Genomic DNA, 22,085 nt, shown 5'->3' with positions numbered 1-22,085 from the left:
TTTTGGAACAGTTTTAAAAATCTGCCCCAAAAAGAGAACCTTATATCCAAAGTGAACTCCAACTGTTCTGTTCGCCTGTGTCTGTGTTCGAGTAATCCAATTGAATCCTTGCTCTGTGGTCTCTTCGATCTTGCAGTAAACCAACATTGTTCAGCTCTCCTGCCATTAACCCTCTTTCACATGGTGTGTGTTCCTGTTGCAGCTGCTGCAGGAGGACCTGGAGCTGGAGCAGGTGAGGGTGAACTCTCTGACCCACATGGTGGTGGTGGTGGACGAGACCAGCGGAGACAGCGCCACGGCGGCTTTGGAGAGCAAACTCCAGGTAACCACACACACACACACATCGTCTCCTAGAGTAACATCTGTGTTCACATCGCACACACTTTGCTGATCACACACAGCGTCGAGAGACTTTGTGGGAAAACAAATACCTTAGGGCTAATTCCATTTCATTTGATAAAATATTTCTCTCTCTCTCTCTCTCCCGATTGAAGCGGGCTCAGCACTTGCCGGTTGTTGTTTCTGGGGGGAAATAGATTGAACAGGAGATAGTTTTGTCTTTGCTGTAGCGCAGTAATTAGACCTTGCCGGCGAGATGTGCTTTATGTGAGCGCGTTGCAGCTTTCTGCTGATTTTGTTTACTCCATAAGTTATCATCAGTCAGACTCCAGCCAGGAGCCAGACTCTGCTGCCTGTTTGCGTGGCTAGTTTCTCTTAGCGCCTGATGCATGGGCCTTCGTTCCCCTCGTTAACTCCTGTTCCCTGCAAAAATAAAGCTTAACATCTATTAAAGCTGCAGCCGCTGATTTCCACTGCCTTCTAAGCACTTTGCGATGAAGCACTCCGACATTGTTACTGTCTAGGCCAAAGGATGTAGGTGCTGATTGGCAGTAGAGCAACATCTGAAGCTCTTCATGAAATGCTGCAGTGCTGCGACCTCTGACCTCGTGTGTGACAGAAAAGGTCCTTTATGGTCTTGGCTCAGTAAAAACTGTTGAACTAAGAGTTTAGTTTTGTAAGTTTGAAGTAGAGCTGGTTGTGTAAGCTGCTGTAAGGCTTGATGGTTTACATGTAGTTCTTTTTAAGAAATGAGGCTCGGGTGCTTTTTTAATAATGTAGTTATGGGACGTTACGTAAGCACAGATGGATGGAGAGTCATTAGCCTCCTCTGTCTTAGGGCTCTTTGACAGCGATGTCAAATGGCATCCTGTATAACAAATATGGGGTCGTTTTAAACTGTGATGTAGGGCTGCAACACTGGAAAATAGGAAGTGAATGCGGGGAGAAAAGGAGACGTCATGGTGGGTTAGTCCCGGGAAGTTCAATGTGTTATCTTTGAGGAAGGTGGTTAGAGGAAGAAGTCACTAGTAGAGGAACAAATCCCCAAAATGCAGCACACAGTTTGCTCGTTGTGCAGTTTGCAAAGTATAATCAAACTTAACATTATTATGAGAAACCTAATGCAACTCTGAGTTGGACTTTCTAAAGTGTCTATTTCCTGCAGTGCGGTTTATTCCTAAGTACAAGATAAGAGCGTGAAATAGCTGAGGGGGAACAGCGTGTGTCGGAATGTAAAAATGCAAATGGAAGGTGCCTTCCCTGCTCTCTCCCCGCCGTTGAACTGTCACTTGATTAATTACAGGCCATTCATCTTAAGATTAACCTGCTGAGCCTCTCTCTGTCTGCACCCCGCGCTTGTCTTACACTTTTCTGCATCTCATTGTTTTTTTATTTCCTCCCCTCTCTCTCTCCGCCTCGCCTCCTCTCTGTCACTCTGATGACTCTGTTCAGTGGTCACACTGTGGCTTTCGTCTGTGAGAGTTAAATGGAACGGAAGAGTGTCTCTCCCATTTTACTCAGCTAATAGCCAGCTGCCAATATGCTGATACAATGGAGTCAGGAAAAATAAAGTTGTACATCTCTCCGACTCTCTGTGTGTTGGTGTGTGTGTCAGTGGGTTGGAGGGTTCAATCCCTGTCTCTTTCAAGATACTAATCCTCACATTTCGCATAGCAACTCCTCAGCCATTGTTCTGTGTGTGTTTGAATGAGTAGATAAGCATTAAATATTCAGTCCTGTTTGATTAAACCATTCCATTTTAGTGCAGCAGCGCAGGTTCAAATACAATGAAAGTGATCTAATGGGAATCATGTTTCAAAAATGATAATTCCCTCTAATATCATGAATCATATCGCAATTGCAATATCACTCAAAATAATCACAAATCGTTATGTATCCAAATCCTGCCGCACTATTCCAGATCCTCATTATACTTTCTTTGTTCTGCCACTGGACGCCATACACTTGTATACAATAAGAAAACAAATATATGTTGTCTTCGTCGTCAGTGTATTTCATGCCCTTCAACAATCATGATCAGCTGCGAGGAAGAAGAGAATGGAGCTGCATGTTTGGCAGCTTAAAATGGAACTGGCAAGTGAAGATGTGGATCCATCAGCCTCCGAGGCAACATGATGGGAATGCTTCAGTCCCTCGGGGGAAATATCTCCAAATGATTTTGTGTACTAATGTGACACTCCATTGATGATCGTGTGTGTGTGTGTGTGTGTGTGTGTGTGTGTGTGTGTGTGTGTGTGTGTGTGTAGGTGCTAGGTGACCGCTGGGCCTCCATTTGCAGATGGACAGAAGAACGCTGGATCCTGCTTCAGGAGATTCTACTGAAATGGCAGCACTTCACTAATGAACAGGTATGAGTGTGTGTGAGGAAATATCACAGCAGAGTTTTCTGCATGTATAATGAGGTTAGATCCTCCAGATTGGCCTACTTCCATATTTGGCAGTCTTTATGAGAAATATTAAGCTAAAACAGACTTCATATTCAGAAGAAGAAGATGGACCTTTATTTTATTATTCGAAATTCAGTTTCCACTCTGTCGTATACACACACGTGTTTTATACAGGTCATACAGTACACACTTTTTACAACATGCACATACATATACAAATACACACACAGTTATATGCACACATGCACATGCAGTTGAGAGGTCAGAGCGGAGGCAGCCAGTCTAGCCGGCAGCAGTGAGCAGTTGGGTGCCTTGCTAAAGGGCACTTCGGCAGTGGCCCAGGAGGTGAACTGGCCCCTCTCCAGTACCAGTCCACACTACGTATTTTTTGGTCCTATCGGGACGTGAACCGGCAACCCTTCGGTCCAAAGCCCAATCCCCTACAGACTGAACCACTCCCGCCCCCAAGGGACGGATAGTCTCAAAAAGTTTGGGAATTTACTTCAGATTCGATCTTAAAACACAAAACAAAGCTTTTTGAAGATGAAGTTAGTTTTCAGACGATTTGACAAACCACCGTGGATTTGTGATACGCCATTTGTTATCTTTGGCATATTTTGCATTTGAATTGGACATCAATACCATGGGGTCAGCCCTCTTGAACTTCATTGACACTTGCTTTTCACAAGCTTAATAGTTCTTTTGATATGAGTTCTGCATGAATTGTGAGCAAATGTAAATATGCAAATAATCATCGGGGCCTTGGAGGCTTCATTCATTATAGCTGCTGCTGCTAATATTTGATTTGCTTAAGCTTGCAGGAAAGGGCAGTGAGTTGATCTCGCAACTTGCTGGTGGAGAATGTTGTTATACTGTATTGATTACTTTTAAACCATCATCGATGTGATCACAATGCAAGCCACATGAGGCTGACCCAGTTACATCGCTTTCACACTGCAATAACAAGTATTTTACTCATGCAGATCCTTACACATGCGTGTCAGAACCAAATTAAAACTTCCATCCTGTCCTTTGATAAGAATTATGAATTAGCCGCTGTTTTTGATTACTTTCACGTCATCATATTTTCTCTCTGCTTTATTTGCCTTTTTATATTTTTAGCCACAGCATACGTTGTGAAGGAAATTGAAAGTGTCTCTATATCCGACTTGCTCATATTCCATTAATAATGGAGGGAGCTAAAATAAAAACATTGGATTATACAAGATAAGCTGATCAGCTTTAATTAAACACAAAACTGGATTTGCTTTGCTGCCCGTCGGGTCATAGGCATTATTTGTGGTTGCTGGATTTATTTGTGCTTAAATGTACTGCTTTGATAACAGCTCTACTTATACAGGAATCAAATACACATTTCATCTTTTGTCCTCTCCTTCTTCCTCTCCTCTCCTCTCAGTCTCTGTTTGACTCCTGGCTGACTCAGAAGGAGGAGCATGTTCGCTCTATCAAGACCACCAACCTGAAGGACCAGGCGGAGATGACTGCCTGCATCCGCCGCCTCGCTGTGAGTCTCCCTGTACCAAAGCCACTAACACTTTCACGTAGCTGTACAAACACCAGGGACGCTTAAACCCCACCCTGTGTTTGTGTATGTCCCACCAGACGGTGAAGGCAGAACTGGAGGTGAAGCGCCCCACCATGGACAAGCTGTGCTCCATGAGTCAGGATCTGCTGTCCAGCGTCAAGAACAAGGAGGTGGCCAGCAAACTGGAGGCCCGACTGGACAGCTTCGCCCAGCGCTGGGACCGCCTGATCCAGAGTCTGGAGATGAGCAGCTCCCAGGTACACTCCCATCAGAGCATCTATAGAGCAGATTTTATGTTCGGATGACAACATTGCAAACGTGTCCTATACAGCCGAATGTCATGATTTCATAGCTGAAAGAAAGAAACACTGCTGTGAGGGAACAGAGCGCGGCTAGCTGCAGGTGTTTGGCCTTAGGGAAAGAGAGGAGTGAAGGGACTGGAGGAGAGGGGTCACTGAACATCTAGAGAGGTTTATATCACACGCCAGGGGAGCATACTGAGGAGGGTAGGCCCAAATTAGGACTGACACTTGTGTGTAATCATTTCGTACCTGCCTTCGCTTTCCTGAGCAGACCCAGGGAGGAGGGATCAAACAGCACTGCCATACAATTATCACTCCTCATAATCGCTCTTCACTCCTCTCAGTCTCCGTGCTTTAAAACTGACATGCTCTCTGACAGTGAAAGGATAAAGACAAAGTGCTTCTGTCGTGTGAATTGCTGATAAAGATGCTGCATTTATTATTCTGCCTACACTTGAATAATATGATAACTCCTATAACATGTGATATGTGCTGAAGTGGCTCTTTCACCATCCCTTTATTCCTTAGTCTTCGTCTCCTTCTCAATTACTTATCCATTATAATTAGTCTGATAATTAGCAGACTGACCTCTACGCGCCGTCTCTAACCACTTCGCTGCGCACATGCACGTTTCCATGGTGACAAGGCTATCCTAGGAGTTGCACCCGATGCTTAACTGTCATCAGACTCTTCCCCGCTTGAACAAAACACACACACACACACACACACACACACACACACACACACACACACACACACACACACACACACACACACACACACACACACACACACACACACACACACACACACACACACACACACACACACACACACACACACACACACACACACACACACACACACACACACACACACACACACACACGATTTGTCTGATTTCTCTCTCATCTGTTTGTGCAGTTACAATCTGGCACACAACTCCCAAGTCGCTACTTACAGTAACCCTCTTGCAGCTGTCTAAATACACTCACACACACACACATCCATACAAACACACACAACTGTAGCTGTTGAGGTGTGTGTGTGTGTGTGTGTGTGTGTGTGTGTGTGTGTGTGTGTGTGTGTGTGTGTGTGTGTGTGTGTGTGTGTGTGTGTGTGTGTGTGTGTGTGTGTGTGTGTGTGTGTGTGTGTGTGTGTGTGTGTGTGTGTGTGTGTGTGTGTGTGTGTGTGTGTGTGTGTGTGTGTGTGTGTGTGTGTGTGTGTGTGTGTGTGTGTGTGTGTGTGTGTGTGTGTTAAATGGGGTTTTGGGATGTGTTTAGTTTGGACAGATCTTTGTGAACTGATATTCAGGGTTCGTACGGTCATTAAAAACCTGGAAAAGTCATGGAAATGTGCCGTTTTGAATCCAAAATAGGTAGTTTGTGTGATTCGTGTAGATCTGCAATACAAATATTTTTGGGGTATGGGGGGTCTGGGACCCGGAGTAATCTGCGGCCGCGAGCTGTTATGTGCCATCATGACGCATGGTGTTATATTTTAATATATTATAATGAAGCGCGAGCTGTGTGCTCGAGTCTTCCTGTCTGTCGGCTGAACTCTGGTCTAACTTCAGCAGCTACATAACATTTAGTTAAAGTAGAGACAGTAAAAGTAGTCATTGTGCAGATTGGTCCATTTCAGAATAATAGATATGATATGTTTTATAATGATTGATCATGAAAGTGTTCTCAAAGCTGGTAAAGGTGCAGCTAGTTGTAATGACTTTGTATACTGCAGGGTAGCTGGTGGATTTACTCCAGGTGGAACTAAAGTCTGATTTAACACTTGATTATATTTACCATCATTCATCCAGAACTGTGAAGTAACTTAAGATATTCAATACCATGTACCTCTGAACTGTAGAGGAGTAGAAGTACAAAGTAGCAAAACATTGAAATACTTAAGTAAAGTACAAGTATCTCAAAATTGTACCCAAGTATAGTACTTGAGTTTATGAACTTATGAATAATGATAATAAACCCTGTATCGTATAGTAATGAAACGTAGAATGGCATTTAACTGTCGAGGTATTTTGCTGCTGAGAGATGTTTACAATCACGCCCTCTAGTCCAGTGGTTCCCAACCTGGGGGGCGTGCCCCCCTTGGGGGGCCGCCAAAGATCGCAGGGGGGGCGCCAGGCCTCAGGTGATTTGAGGCCAAATATCATATTTAGACTTTTTTTTTTTTTTTTACTTTTTTTTTTGTGAAGTTAGTAGCTATTATAGGCATAAAAAGACAGAAATGTATAATTCGTTCTTTAATAGAAATGTTTGTTCTGCCCGTAAAGTGTCCAAACCGGGCTTTTCTGGATAAGCGCATTTTTAAAACATAGTCATTGTCCATGCCGGTTTCAGTTGGATTATTTGTCACAGTTGCTCCGATCAGATCGGTCTCCTCCATTTTGTAGATTATTTACAACTTTTGAATCCAAATAAACACATCGGCAAAATCCGGCTTACTTTGAGCATGTGTTTTAAACAATTTAATCCCTTTGTGAATTGTTTCTACTTGCGCCGTCCTTTAATTTCTTCATACAGCGGGAATCCAAATGAATTAATCCTGAGTCCAATAACCATCAAAGTCACTCCGATAGTGCTCCTTAATTACGCTTTCATCCTCCTTCACATTCATCCAGTTTGTGACAGTAGTTGTAGCATTTTTACAGACTTTTACACTTTAATTACCGCTGTTGCGCCCCCCCCTTATGTGTGGGGGGGGCGCAACTTCCAACAGGAGTCATTTGGGGGGGCTCTTGGGAAAAAAGGTTGGGAACCACTGCTCTAGTCTACAGTTGCTTTAGCCAGAAGCTAGTAAGCCTACTATTTGATTTGTTTTAGATAGGTCAACATGTTTCATATGCAGACCTTATTTTCCTGTTCCATGTTCAAATTAACAATTTTCAGTGGTACCGCTGAGAAAGAGTAATTATTTTGGTCATGGAAAATTAGGTAAAGGTCAGGGAGAAGTCATTGAAAATCATTGGTGAAAAAGTGCATGAACCCTGGATATTGTACCTGTCGCTGTGTCTAAAGGTTTATTTTTTAAATTATTTTGTGCGCAGCTGTCGACTGTTGTCAGCGTGGTCCAGCAGTCGGAGCTGACCCACTCTGTCGCCACGACCGTTACCAAGGTGACAACAAGGGAGAAGATTTCAGCTGTGCGCCAGACCCGTGAGTCACCGCCACCACAGAAGAAGAGACAAGTTGTGGTGGATTCTGAACTGAGGAAAAGGTGAGGAGGTCATCTTTGAATTATTATTATTATCAGTACCACACCATATAAAGCTTCTTTCCTAACTTGTGGTAAATGTTCAGTTTCATGCACCCCTTTCTGCTGTCTTATCTCAGCAGGTAGGTGATGCAATACTGCACAAACTGATAATGATGATATGTGATAGTGATACAATTTAAATAAACCTTTGATAGCAGTAAAGTAGGAGATGAAAATCCTCTTACCACATGTAGACAGTACAGAGACCTTAGAGGAGGAATGCAGTGGTGGAGAGTACATTAACTAAGTACTGTGCTTTAATACAGCAACTTTAAACGTATTCTGAACAACATTAAGAAACCTGATGATGTCCTAGTGATGTCACCAGGGTTACAATTAAGTACCCACAGTACTCTCCGAAGTGAAGGAGGTGAATACTTCTCCACCACTGCTGTTATGCTATTTTAAAGTGATTACATAGATGACTTTAAAATGATGTGTTCTAGGAAATGTCAAGTACCCACATTAGAATACAATTCCCTTTTCAATCAAACAATATCATACTGTTTGTATTATGTTTGTTTAAATGTGTCTATTATTGTTTTTCAATATTGTTCATATAATAATTATGATTATTATACCAAAAGTGTTGAGTGTATAATTACATATACAGGTGCATCTCAATAAATTAGAATATCGTGGAAAAGTTAATTTATTTCATTAATTCAATTGAAAAAGTGAAACTCATATATTATATGGATTCATTACACACAAAGAGAAATATTTCAAGGCTTTATTTATTTTAATCTTGATGATTACGCCTTACAGCTAATGAAAACCCCAAAATCAGTATCTCAGAAAATTAGAATATTACATAAGACCAATACAAAAAAAAGATTTTTAATACAGAAATGTTGGTTGGGCCTCCTTTTGCATGAATGACTGTGTCAATGCGGCGTGGCATGGAGGCGATCAGCCTGTGGCTCTGCTGAGGTGTGATGGAAGCCCAGGTTGCTTTGATAGCGGCCTTCAGCTCGTCTGCATTGTTGGGTCTCGTGTCTCTCATCTTCCTCTTGACAATACCCCATAGATTCTCTACAGGGTTCAGGTCAGGCCAGTTTGCTGGCCAATCAAGCGCAGTAATTCCATGGTCACTAAACCAGGTCTTAGTACTTTTGGCAGTGTGGGCAGGTGCCAAGTCCTGCTGGAAAATGAAATCAGCATCTCCATAAAGCTTGTCAGAAGAAGGAAGCATGAAGTGCTCTAAAATGTCTTGGTAGACGGCTGCGTTGACTTTGGACTTGAGAGAACACAGAGGACCAACACCAGCAGATGACATGGCTCCCCAAATCATCACTGACTATGGAGACTTCACAATGGACTTCAAGCAACTTGGATTGTGTGCATCTCCACTCTTCCTCCAGACTCTGGGACCTTGATTTCAAAATGAAATGCAAAATGTTTATTTCATCTGAAAAGAGGACTTTGGACCACTGAGCAATAGACCATGTCTTTTTCTCCTTAGCCCAGGTAAGACGCTTCTGACGTTGTCTCTGGTTCAGGAGTGGCTTGACACGAGGAGCGCGACAGTTGTAGCCTATGTCCTGGACACGTCTGTGCGTGGTGGCCCTTGATGCACTGACTCCAGCCTCACTCCACTCCTTCCGAAGCTGCCCCACATTATGTAATGGCCTTCGCTTGACAATCCTCTCAAGGCTGCGGTTATCACTGTTGCTTGTGCACCTTTTCCTACCACGCTTTTTCCTTCCACTCAACCTTTTATGGATATGCTTGGATACAGCACTCTGTGAACAGCCAGCTTCTTTAGCAATGACCTTTTGAGGCTTACCCTCCTTGTGGAGGGTGTCAATGACTGTCTTCTGGACAACTGTCAAGTCAGCAGTCTTCCCCATGATAGTGAAGCCCACTGAACCAGACTGAGAGACCATTTAAAGGCTCAGGAAACCTTCGCAGGTGGTTTGAGTTCGTTAGCTGATAAGAGTGTGACACCGGGAGTCTACAATATTGAACTTTTTCACAATATTCTAATTTTCTGAGGTACTCATTTTGGGGTTTTCATTAGCTGTAAGCCGTAATCATCAAGATTAAAAGCCTTGAAAAGCCTTTAAATATTTCTCTTTGTGTGTAATGAATCCATATAATACATGAGTTTCACTTTTTAAATTGAATTAATGAAATAAATTCACTTTTCCATGATATTCTAATTTATTGAGATGCACCTGTATATATTTTTTTATTTATTTGTATTTGTAGTCTTCACTTCTAAATTATGTCAACTATTAATCTGGTAGATGGTTGGGGCTTTATATATTTTTATGTTTTGTTGTTTGTTGGTTTCATTAACTTGAATGTAAAGGGCACAAAACACAAACTGAAACTACTTGCTCATTTATTCAATATTTGTTCTTCTTGATGTAAATACGTGTTAAAGACATATTTACTAAATGACCAAGAAAAAAACAAACTGGAAGAAAATTGTCACCGACATTTTTAAGGAGAAAACTTCAGCCATAGCTACATATTGGGCTAAACAATAACATCACTGGAAGTAATAATGCCGAGTCCATGCGTCCATGTGTCCTCAGGTTTGACGTGGACTTCACAGAGTTGCACAGCTACATGACCCGAGGAGAGGCCATCCTGCAGAGCCCCGAGTGCTCCGTGTCACGCAAAGACGGCAGCATCCAGGAGCTGTACGACAAAGTGCTGGTGAATACACGCCACTACCTTCATATTTAGCACACAGACAGTGTTATTGTTCTTCTCATCTATATCTGAACATAAAATCTTTTTCTTAACTATCCCTTTAAGTTTCGTTTGCAATATTGTTATCTTGCCACTAAAATGCAGTAAAAACCTACACATATCCGTTGTTGGCCCATGAAATGCTGAGGTTGTCCTAAATGTCAGAGCAGAATGAGGTCAGAGGTCGATGCTGCAGGAGCTCTCACTCTTTGGAAGAAATAGCCTGTTGAATTGGACATTGATTTTCTTCTTCTGTGTATTCAATAATAATTCTCCTGGTACCTGGTACTTTTTATCTTGCTGCCTCTCCGTGTCTGTCTCCTGTCCTTTAACTTCCTATCTCTCTTTGCAACAGGCGATTGAGCGAGAGCGGCCGGAGAAGTTCCGGAAGCTTCAGGAAGCCACGCGCACGGCGCAGACCCTGGTCGAGCAGGGTAACTCTCCCACTCACACACACTCATTCCCATGCATGCACACACACACGCCCTGTCTGTCCCCATGGCAACGCCTCCACCTGTCCCACCCTCTCCCCTTGTCGCCATAGAAACGCTGATAGAGAGAGGAAGAGACAGAAAGAGAGGGATGCTTCTCTTCGTGTCCTCTCCTCTGTCCTTGTGTTATTGTTGGGGCTTCTGAAAGCAGAAACACTCCATTTATACTTTTCACTTTCACTGCGGTAAACACTGGACAGCGCTCAACTTACGTGTGTGTGTGTGTGTGTGTGTGTGTGTGTGTGTGTGTGTGTGTGTGTGTGTGTGTGTGTGTGTGTGTGTGTGTGTGTGTGTGTGTGTGTGTGTGTGTGTGTGTGTGTGTGTGTGTGTGTGTGTGTGTGTGTGTGTGTGTGTGTGTGTGTGTGTGTCTGTGTGTGTGTGTGTGTGTGTGTGTGTGTGTGTGTCCAGCATCCACAAACATTGAACATGTAAATGGAAGCTAATATAGGTAGGATTACTGGAAGGACCAGCAATCTGGAGACCTGCGAGCCAGGATGCTGCCAATTATCATCCAGCTGATGGGCCTCAGTCTGCCCTTTGAGAGGCCGGAGTGTGAATCCATCTTTGTACAACTTTAGCATTGATTTCCCACCTCCTGCAACCTCTTGGAGGTTTTCATTTTGCCGGGCATTGGACTTTTACACTGAAATTGGCCATTTAAATCACACAAATGTTACCAGTGAGTGTGAATGCACCATGAGAGAGTGTGAGTCCCGGTGTTCAGGGGGCATAAAACAGACTTTGTGAGCAGAATATTGATGGCTCGCCTCACCTCTCCTACAGATGACATTCACCAGGAGAGTGTGTGTTCATATCTGTCCCCTACAGAGACACCAATCATAACCATGTGAACTGTGAAGCATGTATCACTGAGTATGTGTGTGAAAGCCCCCTTTTTCTTTGTCCCCCTTCCCCCTCCAGAGGGAATGCGTGCTGATGACATTGCCCAGGCAGCGGAGCAGCTGAACCAGCGCTGGGTGGGGTTCTGTACCCTGTTGGCAGACAAGCTGGCATGGCTGGCTTACCAGACAAAGGTACACACACACACACACACACACACAAACACACACACACACACACACACACACACACACACACACACACACACACACACACACACACACACACACACACACACACGTCATGTCCACTCACATGCCATCACGCACTTGTAGCACTTTGTTTCAATCAACTTCAGAAAGTGAGGAGAATCTGCACTCAAGTTCTTTAAAGCGTGCAGGTACTACAATGATAATCCAATTAAGGATTTTTTTAAAGCTATATTATCTTGATCTCGCTTACATCATCATATGTGTTCATATTTATGTGAAAAATAGTTGAGAAATAGTTTTAAAATACCATTTGCAATTCATATTATCTTCAAAACACTGGTTTCTTAATTCCTTCTGCTTGAATGAATACAACATTATACTGTGAACAGTTATTTGTCAGCTTTTTCTCAAATTGTAGACAGGACGCACCAACAAGTGTCACTATATAGCCATATTTTTCTTTCTCTATTTGAAGCATATGGTGCCCACAGTATTTCCTCTGAAGTTGTCCATGGGCAATGAATAGCAAAGATTTACTATGCATATAATTTAGAAAACACAATTGCTACCCAGGCAGTCTACACAGCATGAATTTAAATGCGATGTGACTCACTCTCACATTATCGCAGGTGCGGAAAGAGTTTGGTCACTTTGACTTATGATGCAGCTCTACTGCAAAACAGATGTTGTGTGGGAGTTTACCCCAGGCTTATTTCTCTTTTAGTTAACATGTTGCTGTGTGTGTGTCCTGCAGGTGCTGGCCTTCTACAGCCTGTTCGAGCAGTGTGAGCAGGCGGTGGACACCAGTGAGAGCTGGCTCAAAGTGCAGGCGCCCCCAGCCTCTGAACCAGAACCTCTCAAAGTACAGCTGGACCGGTGCAGGGTAAGTGGAAGGAAGTGGTCTCAACCCAAAATGACTTCAAAATGACTCCTATAATCTGTAATTGGCAAACAATGATAAACATCACACACAATTTCCTTTTTTGTTTGTTTAGTTTTTTCATTTTTTCTTCAGACCTTATCTTTACTTGGTTGGTTTGTCTACATTGGCAATGACAATCCTCCAACAGGCTCATAGGATTCTCCAACTATGCAATATAAACATACCTAAGAAATAAGACGATGAAAATAGTGCAAGAAGAAACAGAAATAAAAGCTGTTGGAATCTTTCTTCCACGATTATGAGGAAAACCATCTGATATGTTATCCGTGTGAATACTTTGAGAACTTAGCTGAAGCTTGCCTGGCTCCTCAAAAATGGCAGATTAATGAACCATAATGTAAATGTGCTGGACACTTTTTTAAACTTCAGAGTGAGGCGGGCTTGCTGTTTTCCCTTGCTTCTAGTTGTTATGCTAGGCCAAGCTAATTGTTCTCATGGCTCTACCTTTGTACGGATTTGAGGATTGACTGTGGTATCGATTTCCCAGCTAACTGTGAGGCCTCCCCAAGGGACCACTGTTAGAGGGGGGGGATGCAGAGGGAGAGACGTGAGGCGAATTTGTGTAAAAAATCGATTAAATATATACTTTTAGACTCATTTTGAACTACACTAATATAGAAACGAACCAATGTCGCAGATTGCAAATAACTTGCCTGGGAATGACCAGGCTTTACGTTTTCTTCAGAATCAAAGCAATCCAAGGATAGTTTTCAGAAATCCACTACTCTTATTACACTTTTAATGGGGACTATTTTTGCAGTTTCAGGGGAGGTTCAGAATCTGAAAAGCCCTGTTTTTAACCTATGTGTTTGAGTATTGACTGGCGAAAACACACACGCACGCACGTTCATTTAGAACATCCAAACAACAGGAGAAGAGAGGTGTCAAGCTGTTCTGGGGAACATTCTTTTAAAAGGAGATCTAAGAAGAGGGGGGGCATAATTAAAGTGAACGAGAGGACACAAAAGAAGGTATAGAGAGGAGTAAATACCACAGACATACGAGAGCAATAAGAATGGAGATTGATTAAGAATGAATTAAAAGGAAGAAATGATCAGGAGAAGCAAGGAGAAAATAAGACATGGAGTGCTGGAGTTCGATTTTTCTTGGAAAATGTGTCAGACCAATTCACACAAACAAGCTTTCCCTCAGAAGTGCGCCCACACATTTCCACTTCACACACACACATGGTGAACACACACTCACACATGAAAACTTTCTGTGTTCATTAGGGATGGGTACCGAGCCCCGGTATTAAACGGCAGGATGTCCGCGGGGTCTTAAAAATTATTAAAAGTTGATAAATCAATTTAGCGAAAATTAAGGCTATTAAAAAGTATTAAAAAGTATTAAACTGCATTTTCCAAGGTATTAAGAAGGTCCACAGCAACGACAACATGAAACACCCTTTAATTTACTGAAACGACATGTCGGGAAACCCCCCAAGGCGGCCCCATGCATAGCGCGCCGTGAAATGCTGCTTATTATTTTAAGTTTCGTTGCCTTGCTCCGCTCTGTGGGGGGGGACTAAACGACTACGGTAACGGGTCCCAAGGTGGGTAGACCGGCATACGCAACGCTCTGGGGGTCCAACGGCTTTGTGTAAGCCCAATGATCATTTTCTGATAACGATGAAATAGCCCGCCTCCCTCTCCCCGCGTCTCCTGCTGCTGCTGGGCTGTCAGAAGAGGGGGAGGAAAAGAGAGGCAGGCACCGTTTATTAAATATTATTATATTATTATACAGAGAACAGAGTCGTTATCAATTTGTTTTAAAGCTCAATTAATAACAAAGAAGACCTCTGACCGGCACTTTCCTAATTTTGTACGGAAGATTTCAACTTTAACGGACATGTTGACCGGCGGAACATTTTTTTTTAAGGAAACTCTGCCGCACGGTCCCCTCGTCCCTTGGAAGAGGCGGAGAGGTGGGTGTTTTTGATCTGCTGTGGACTACCTGAGAGATATACAGCAGGAGAACACGCCGTCCACCGCGGAGAATAAACAGAAGGGCAACCATGGCAACCATGCTCCGGGGTCTTCTTCGCTGCTTTTGGTGTATTTCGGGCGGCAGCAGCGCCACTTACGGGCGTGGCATATGTACTACAGCGTTTCCAGCATTTCCAGCGGTCTAGTGTGAACGGACAAGTTAATGAATCGAATGCGTGTGAACGGAAGACTTTTTTGCGCTTGCGTATGCGTTTTACCGTATGCGTCCTTGTGGGGCCGGGGTCTAAGCCAAACTATATCCGGTCACAGAGATCTGCTATTTTAAAGTAAAGTCAACACATATCGACCCTAAATATAGTCCATATTAAGAACGAGAAAAGTCTTAACATATATGTTAAGACTTTTATCCTTTTTTGTAAACATATGACAAATGTGTGAGGGTGATGACATCAGAGCATCGTCCTATGTGCCAGGGCTTAGCCCCGGACAGCCCCAGCCCAATTTAACCCCTGGGTATTTGAGAGGGAGCTCATATGGCATTACCCCGCTGAAGCTCACCAAAGTTTAACATATTTCATAGTTCAAAGTTTTGTCAATTGGTTTCTAATGGTTTCTGAGGAGTTTTACTGGAATGAAAGAGCACAGAGTACAGAAGCAACAAAGCAGCATACTGCATTAAATCTGACCTTCACAGAGAGGTTGAAGTTCATGTGGAGAGGAGGCTTCAGTAGTCTGTCTGCACTCTGTTTAGTTTTGCTATCTTACAATCAATATAGTAAATGTGAGGTAAAGTGTGTTGCCAATGTAACCGGTTAGAACTCAAAGTTGCGATGAGGTCTTAAACTGTATGGAAAGGGTCTTAAAAAAGGTCTTAAAAGGTATTACATTTGACTTCAGGATTCCTGCATATACCCTGAACGGGCCCCGGGGCTGAATTATTAAAGACCGTGGTACCGATAAGCTCCGACGTTAGCGGTCTTTTTATCGGTACTGGAGACATGTAAAAAATATATGTCATGTGTATTATTGCTACACAAACATTATACTGCAGTTTTAGTGTCGCCAACTCCGTTTCTAATATGCAAAAAGATTTTAGTATTTTCGATCTCTCTCGCCCGCCTGCTTGCGAGGGGGCGGGGCAGTTTACACAAACGCAGCTGCTACATGCAGCAACACACACACACACACACATGGAGGAGATGGCGGAGAGAACGCGCTCCGAGGTGTGGTTAAACTTTACCCGCCTAAAGTGCAATAAGAGTTTAGCATGTGAGGTCGGTAACACGAGCAATTTGTCTAAACATTTAGCAAAAGTGCTCCACATCCAGACGGAGAAATGCACCGGGTTCGACTGTCTTTCTAGCAGCTCTGTAGCCCCCCCATCCACGAGTAACGTTTCCACGTCAGGTGTTATCAATGCTAGCAGCAACACATGGAGTTAACTACATGATACAAACATGGGTTAATGATTAGAGGAAACTGAGTTTTTTATTTTGTTAAAGTTTCAGCTATTCTGTTTACAGTTCTGTCATCAGATTATTTAACACGATTTGTGAAAAAATTGTTGTTTCTTTTGATGTGAAATATTATTTATTTTATTTAAATAAAAAGCAATGTTAGTTTTGTTCACAATTTGTTTAGTTAGTTTACCTTATTTTTTTCTCCAAAAGAACCGATAAGAGTACGGTTAAAAGACCGGATCGATAAGCGGTATCGATAAAAGTAGTAGTACCGTTAAAACCTTAACGATACCCATCCCTAGTGTTCATATCTCCGTATTAAACAGGAAAGACTTCAGCAAAAAGTATTTATTCAAACCTCTGAAACAACCTTCCCCATGGCAAACTGTGCCGCCAACTGTCAGCATGAAAACATAGACTCTGCTGAGGTTATGAATGCTTATGTTTTCTTTATTCATGAAGTGGAGCGTGGCTTTAGGCTGGAGTTTAAGTTACTCGGCTGCATTCAAAGCCAACCCAGTACAGTTTAGAGAGTATTAACTGCTAAATCCCTACTGATACTTCTTACTTTTTGTCATCCAAACAAGACACTAAATGTTGATTAATGTGCTACGGAAAATAAACCCCAACAAATACACTTGTTCTGCTTGTTTGAGTAATCACATAGCAGTTTGTCTTTTTAGGAACTTTTCATTTCCAAGTTCCCTTTCATTTCCTCTCATGGGTTTAAAAAGATTAATTTGTTTTTTTACGATGGAATTTGTTTTCGGAATATTGGTGTTACAAGACATTTCGGAACAATAGGCAGTCCCCTCATTGCAGAGGGTTAGAGGAGTCACTGATATTAGCATGCTTTTGTTTTAAGTCTGGAAGCAGGGGGGTCACCTGGCTCTGTCCAAAGTTTAATAAAAATCATCCAACCAGCACCTCTAAATGTGACATATTACTCACTTGCTGGAAATATTTTGTTCTACTTACAAACAGATTTTAGAGCAGCGTTCAACAAACAAACTGGGTGTACTGGACCCAATGTTTCCTTTCAGAATAGGCTCTCTGATCCGGCAACTTTGAGTTGTTTCTCCTGGAGGCTGATGGACCTTAAAGGTTAACAGAAACTTCCCTGATCTGAAATAACATCCTGCTAAGCTCTGATAAAGGCTCAAGATATCAGTAGTTCACTGAGCTGCTACAAAGACTCAGACCCGCTCACTCTTCTAATGCCAGGTTTACTGATAGCACCACTCTATACATGTTATCAGCAGCTGATCACTTTGTATTGTAGTAGTACGGAAAATAACCATAGAGCTTTTCTCTTAATCTCCATGGCAACAACCCCCTCTGCCCTGACAGGAGGAGGTGGCTCGCCTGGCCTCGCTGCAGCCTCAGGTGGATCTTCTGGAGAAGCACATGAAGGAGTTGAAGGAGGAGAAGGAAGGGGACGAGGACCCTTCAGCTTTCCTTGACGCTGACATCTGTGCCTTCAAAGAGCACTACCGGCAGGTGCTGGAGGACCTGAGGGCCAGAGAGAGGCAGCTGCAGCTGGGTAAGAGAGTGCAGAGTTAACCTTTGTTACTACACCTGGTGCTCCCTGCTGGATAATGAACTCTCTATTTGAGGAGTAGGTAGGTCAATTCTAGTAATAATAGGAAAGGAATCAAGAACAAGACCATTTCAAAATGCATGTCCTAACACCATCCACTTCTTTTTAGTTTGTAGAAAGAGTTCAAACTTATGGGTTTAAAATGAGTTATAATTGACCTCGTTTGCAGTTGGAGGTGTTCTGCGTAAGGTTTTACAGACGTTGCTTCATGGCGTTTTTATGGTTAATTAGATTGTGATTTACCTAAGGCCCCCTCTGAGGAGCTCCACACCCTGACAGCTCCCACCAGATCATGCAGCAAAGCAATCTACATTCTCCCGTAAAATAAAACAAGGAAAATCTCACTTAGACTCTCTAGTTTTCTGTCATCCTGACTCTAAACACGCTTAAATTAAATGTCTCAAAGCCAATTTTAACACTGATTTACAAGTCAAGTGACTCATGTGTGAACAGTCTGCTAGCACTCACCCGTGTGGTTACACCTTCTCACCTGTCTGCATGCTGAGAAGAGGGTGACTCATTGGTTCCTATTTGTCATGCTACTCTCACTGTGTTAAGATGCTCCCTGTGAAAACATTGACAATAAGACTTAATGAGATAGAAACATGAGCTGAAAGCATCGCCCATCAGGAACAGAATAACCAAATGAGACAGACAGCTATTTATAATCATGGGGAGTACAGTGATTGAAAAGAAGGAGAAAAGTAAAAGAATAGTCACTGAGAAAATTAAGAAGGAAGAGGAAGACTCGAAAAAGATGCTGACAGTCTGCTTTTTTACTCAGTCAGACAGCTTCTTCCACACTCTGCACTTTTATACATATCCAATACACATATTTAACCACTCACACATGGATAGATATAGCAAGATGAATGATATAGATTTAAATTCAGTTCAGAAGCAAATAGAAAAGAATTGAGCTGAAAGAATTCCACAAAAACTACTTTCTCCTCGAGAGTCAAGTCAGCACATTTGAGTTGAAATCATGGAAGCTTTTTAAGAAGGAATAGAAAAGTCCATACATTAAGCCTTTGCCTTTTGCAGCGCTCCGCCTACAGCCTCTCTGACATATCTCTCTGTGTGCCTCTAGTTTTGGAGAGCTTGCCCCCGGCTCGTTACAAGGAAACTATAGCCACACTGTTGGCATGGCTACAACAGTGCGAGGCCAAGCTGTCCATCCCATCCACGGCGGTTACAGAGCATCCTGTGATGGAACAGAGACTTACGGACGTCCAGGTGAACACACACACTCACACTCTGTCTGCAGATCATGTGTTAACATCTGGACTTAGAATAACAACAGCTGAGCTTATGCGCTGCTTTAAATTCAGCATTGTAAAAACAAACATTACTATGGGCTGTTGACTGTATTATTATGTACATAGTTGCTCATTTATCTCCATTGAGCTGTAGTGGTTGTGTTGCAGCTGAAAGGGAAAGCATATCGAGCTCCAATCTATTCTCCATTAAGGAGCTAGATGCATAAAACTGAGAAAGTGTTTGCATTTATTCAGCTTTTGCTTAAACTTAAACCAGCATGAAGCGCTTAGCCTTACTCACCACGGTCTTACTGACCAACTTCTTTTTGATCGTACACTTTAACACGTCAATACTTAGCAACTTCGTTCAGATTTTACTTTTCAATGTGTAACTTCTGCTATACACAACAGAACAGTGCTTAAAGTTTAAGAGACTGATACTTACTTTACCTCAAAAGACCCTGATACACAAGCCAAAGGTCGCTCATTTTCCAGGCTATGGGTGATGATTGTCGCCATCGGTTTTTCCTGTTTCTTTTCAATATTCTCCCGTGTTCTCGCTGAGATAAACCGCCCTGATTGGCTGTTCAGCTTAAGGTAGCTGTTTGTGCTAGCTGGTTGTTAGCTGTAGCCCTGCAATGTATTCATTTATTTGGCAAGCTGTAGGCGACGTGAGTTGGCTTACGTCTCCAATCCTCCACTACTTTATCAGTTTGGTGTTTCTGGGCTTTTATACAACTGACATTTCAACTGCATTTATTTTCTAATCCTGAACTCTATGAATGAAGTTCATTGTTGTTCACCCTTTATCTCAATGTTCATGTCAACTGCATTCATCTCATACTTTCAAACTTTCATATATTTCAAGTTATACTTTAAATTTGAGTTCATCACTGACTGTCCGTCTCACAGTTTAACTGCTTCCACCCACAATCCTTCAATGAGATTCAACTGCTCTCAGTGTTTTCACATCGACTGACATTTAGACTCTTACTCCTCAACTCATGCTTCAACAGCTTCCAGATATTACTGTACACACATTTAAACTACCAATTGCACATGACCTTACATTTGAAAAGCCATCATGTTTTATTCTCTAACTCACAGCTCAACCTATTTTTTTATTTCTTCAACTCCTCAAACTCAGAAAAGCTCAACCTGTTAAGATATTTGAGATGATCAGTTAACATGTGATGTAGTTGAGTGAAGGTTAGCATAATGGCAGCCCACTATCTGGTATGAATCACAGGTAATTATGCTGTTATGTGGCTATTCTATAATCCCATCATCCACTAGGAGTCAACAGTGTAAGCACGTGACAACACTGCTCCTAAGATCGATACACAAATTCCCATAAAGCCCCCAAATGGTGCCGGCTCTATCGTCCTGTGGGCCTGTGTAACAGTGTAATCAGTTTTTTACTAGGAGCTGTAAAGTTATACGGCCGCTGGCGATGCCAAACTGCCAAAGCAGCACTCTTTTAAAGGATGCTTTTCTGCGTCTCTTTGAGGAAACAGGCAGAGGATAACGGAGGGAGAGAAAGCAGATGAAATGCACCATTAACCAAGACGCTGATTCATAGCCACAACCTGAATCTGATACACAGGGGCATCCCTAAATCACTGTGAACATTAAACCCTTTGCCAAAGTGTCCTTTAAAAAAGACCAAGTGTAAATAGCAAAGGAGTTTTTTAGGGAGCACATTACAGATTATACATATTTCTCCTAAATTGTGTTTTCTGGAAGGCCACTCGAATGCACAAATCTCAAACTATGGCTGTTTCCATAAGTGGAAAATAATGTGTGTATTCCCGTGGGCTCTACTTTGGCCCATCCTTCAACTTTCCAGCAAGTTTCATGAATATAGAGCCACTAGTCGTTCCTTTGACAATGATATTTGTATAACGAAACGGCGCTGTTGTATGAGAGACCAGCTTCGCCTGCTTTGATCTATCATCTGTTTGTGCTACTTTAAACATGTTGACATAAGACACTGGTGCTCAGAGAAAGGCGGTATGTGGACCTTTTTATCGAAGTGATATCCCATAGTTAACATATTTTCTCTAAATTATTTCCGTTCCCAAAATCCACTTTTAAGAATGAAAACATCTTATATAAGTACCAAGAAGCTAATACAATCCTCCTTAAAGCCCTTAATATACAAACTATAGATATAATCACTTCTTAAATGTAAACCCTGCTGCAGTTTCACTTCTGTACGCTGTCGTCTGTATTTACAAAGCAGCAGCAAGCTCAAATCTATATTGTGAAACCCCCAAAACAAGCAGGGAATTTCAATTCCAGTGCAAATGTGTGATTTAGTGGAGCCAGACCTCCATCTGCTTAACATGCAGAGAGCAGGTGTGTGTGTGTGTGTGTGTGTGTGTGTGTGTGTGTGTGTGTGTGTGTGTGTGTGTGTGTGTGTGTGTGTGTGTGTGTGTGTGTGTGTGTGTGTGTGTGTGTGTGTGTGTGTGTGTGTGTGTGTGTGTGTGTGTGTGTGTGTGTGTGTGTGTGTGTGTGTGTGTGTGTGTGTGTGTGTGTGTGTGTGTGTCTACAACTCTGCAATTATGAGAGGCGGGTGAGAAAATCCCAGGAGAGCAAATCAGTGTCTCTGTTTAGCACAATATCTGTCTACACACAAACACCAGTGAGTCAGAATGCTTACAATACAAAGGTGCCTACTCACACACACACACACACACACACACACACACACACACACACACACACACACACACACACACACACACATATTCC

At 42.5% G+C, this 22,085-nt stretch overlaps 1 protein-coding gene across 12 annotated transcripts in view; it reads left to right on the top strand.

Annotated features, from left to right (window-relative positions):
- dmd (dystrophin) overlaps positions 1 to 22,085 on the top strand; it is a 179,903-nt gene that overhangs the window by 90,563 nt on the left and 67,255 nt on the right. For all 12 annotated transcript variants that reach the window (XM_079672703.1, XM_079672706.1, XM_079672702.1 and 9 more), the window contains 11 exons: positions 203 to 322; positions 2,607 to 2,708; positions 4,165 to 4,272; positions 4,371 to 4,550; positions 7,660 to 7,829; positions 10,415 to 10,538; positions 10,930 to 11,008; positions 11,987 to 12,099; positions 12,872 to 13,000; positions 17,820 to 18,012; positions 19,160 to 19,305. In XM_079672703.1, the coding sequence (XP_079528829.1) occupies positions 203 to 322; positions 2,607 to 2,708; positions 4,165 to 4,272; positions 4,371 to 4,550; positions 7,660 to 7,829; positions 10,415 to 10,538; positions 10,930 to 11,008; positions 11,987 to 12,099; positions 12,872 to 13,000; positions 17,820 to 18,012; positions 19,160 to 19,305 (1,464 nt within the window). The remainder of the gene's footprint in view (positions 1 to 202; positions 323 to 2,606; positions 2,709 to 4,164; positions 4,273 to 4,370; positions 4,551 to 7,659; positions 7,830 to 10,414; positions 10,539 to 10,929; positions 11,009 to 11,986; positions 12,100 to 12,871; positions 13,001 to 17,819; positions 18,013 to 19,159; positions 19,306 to 22,085) is intronic.

The sequence above is a fragment of the Notothenia rossii genome, assembly GCF_949606895.1.
Source record: "Notothenia rossii genome assembly, chromosome: 3".
Taxonomy (NCBI): domain Eukaryota; kingdom Metazoa; phylum Chordata; class Actinopteri; order Perciformes; family Nototheniidae; genus Notothenia; species Notothenia rossii.
The sequence above is the reverse complement of the archived record's forward strand: the minus strand, read 5'-3'. Positions and strand labels throughout refer to the sequence as shown.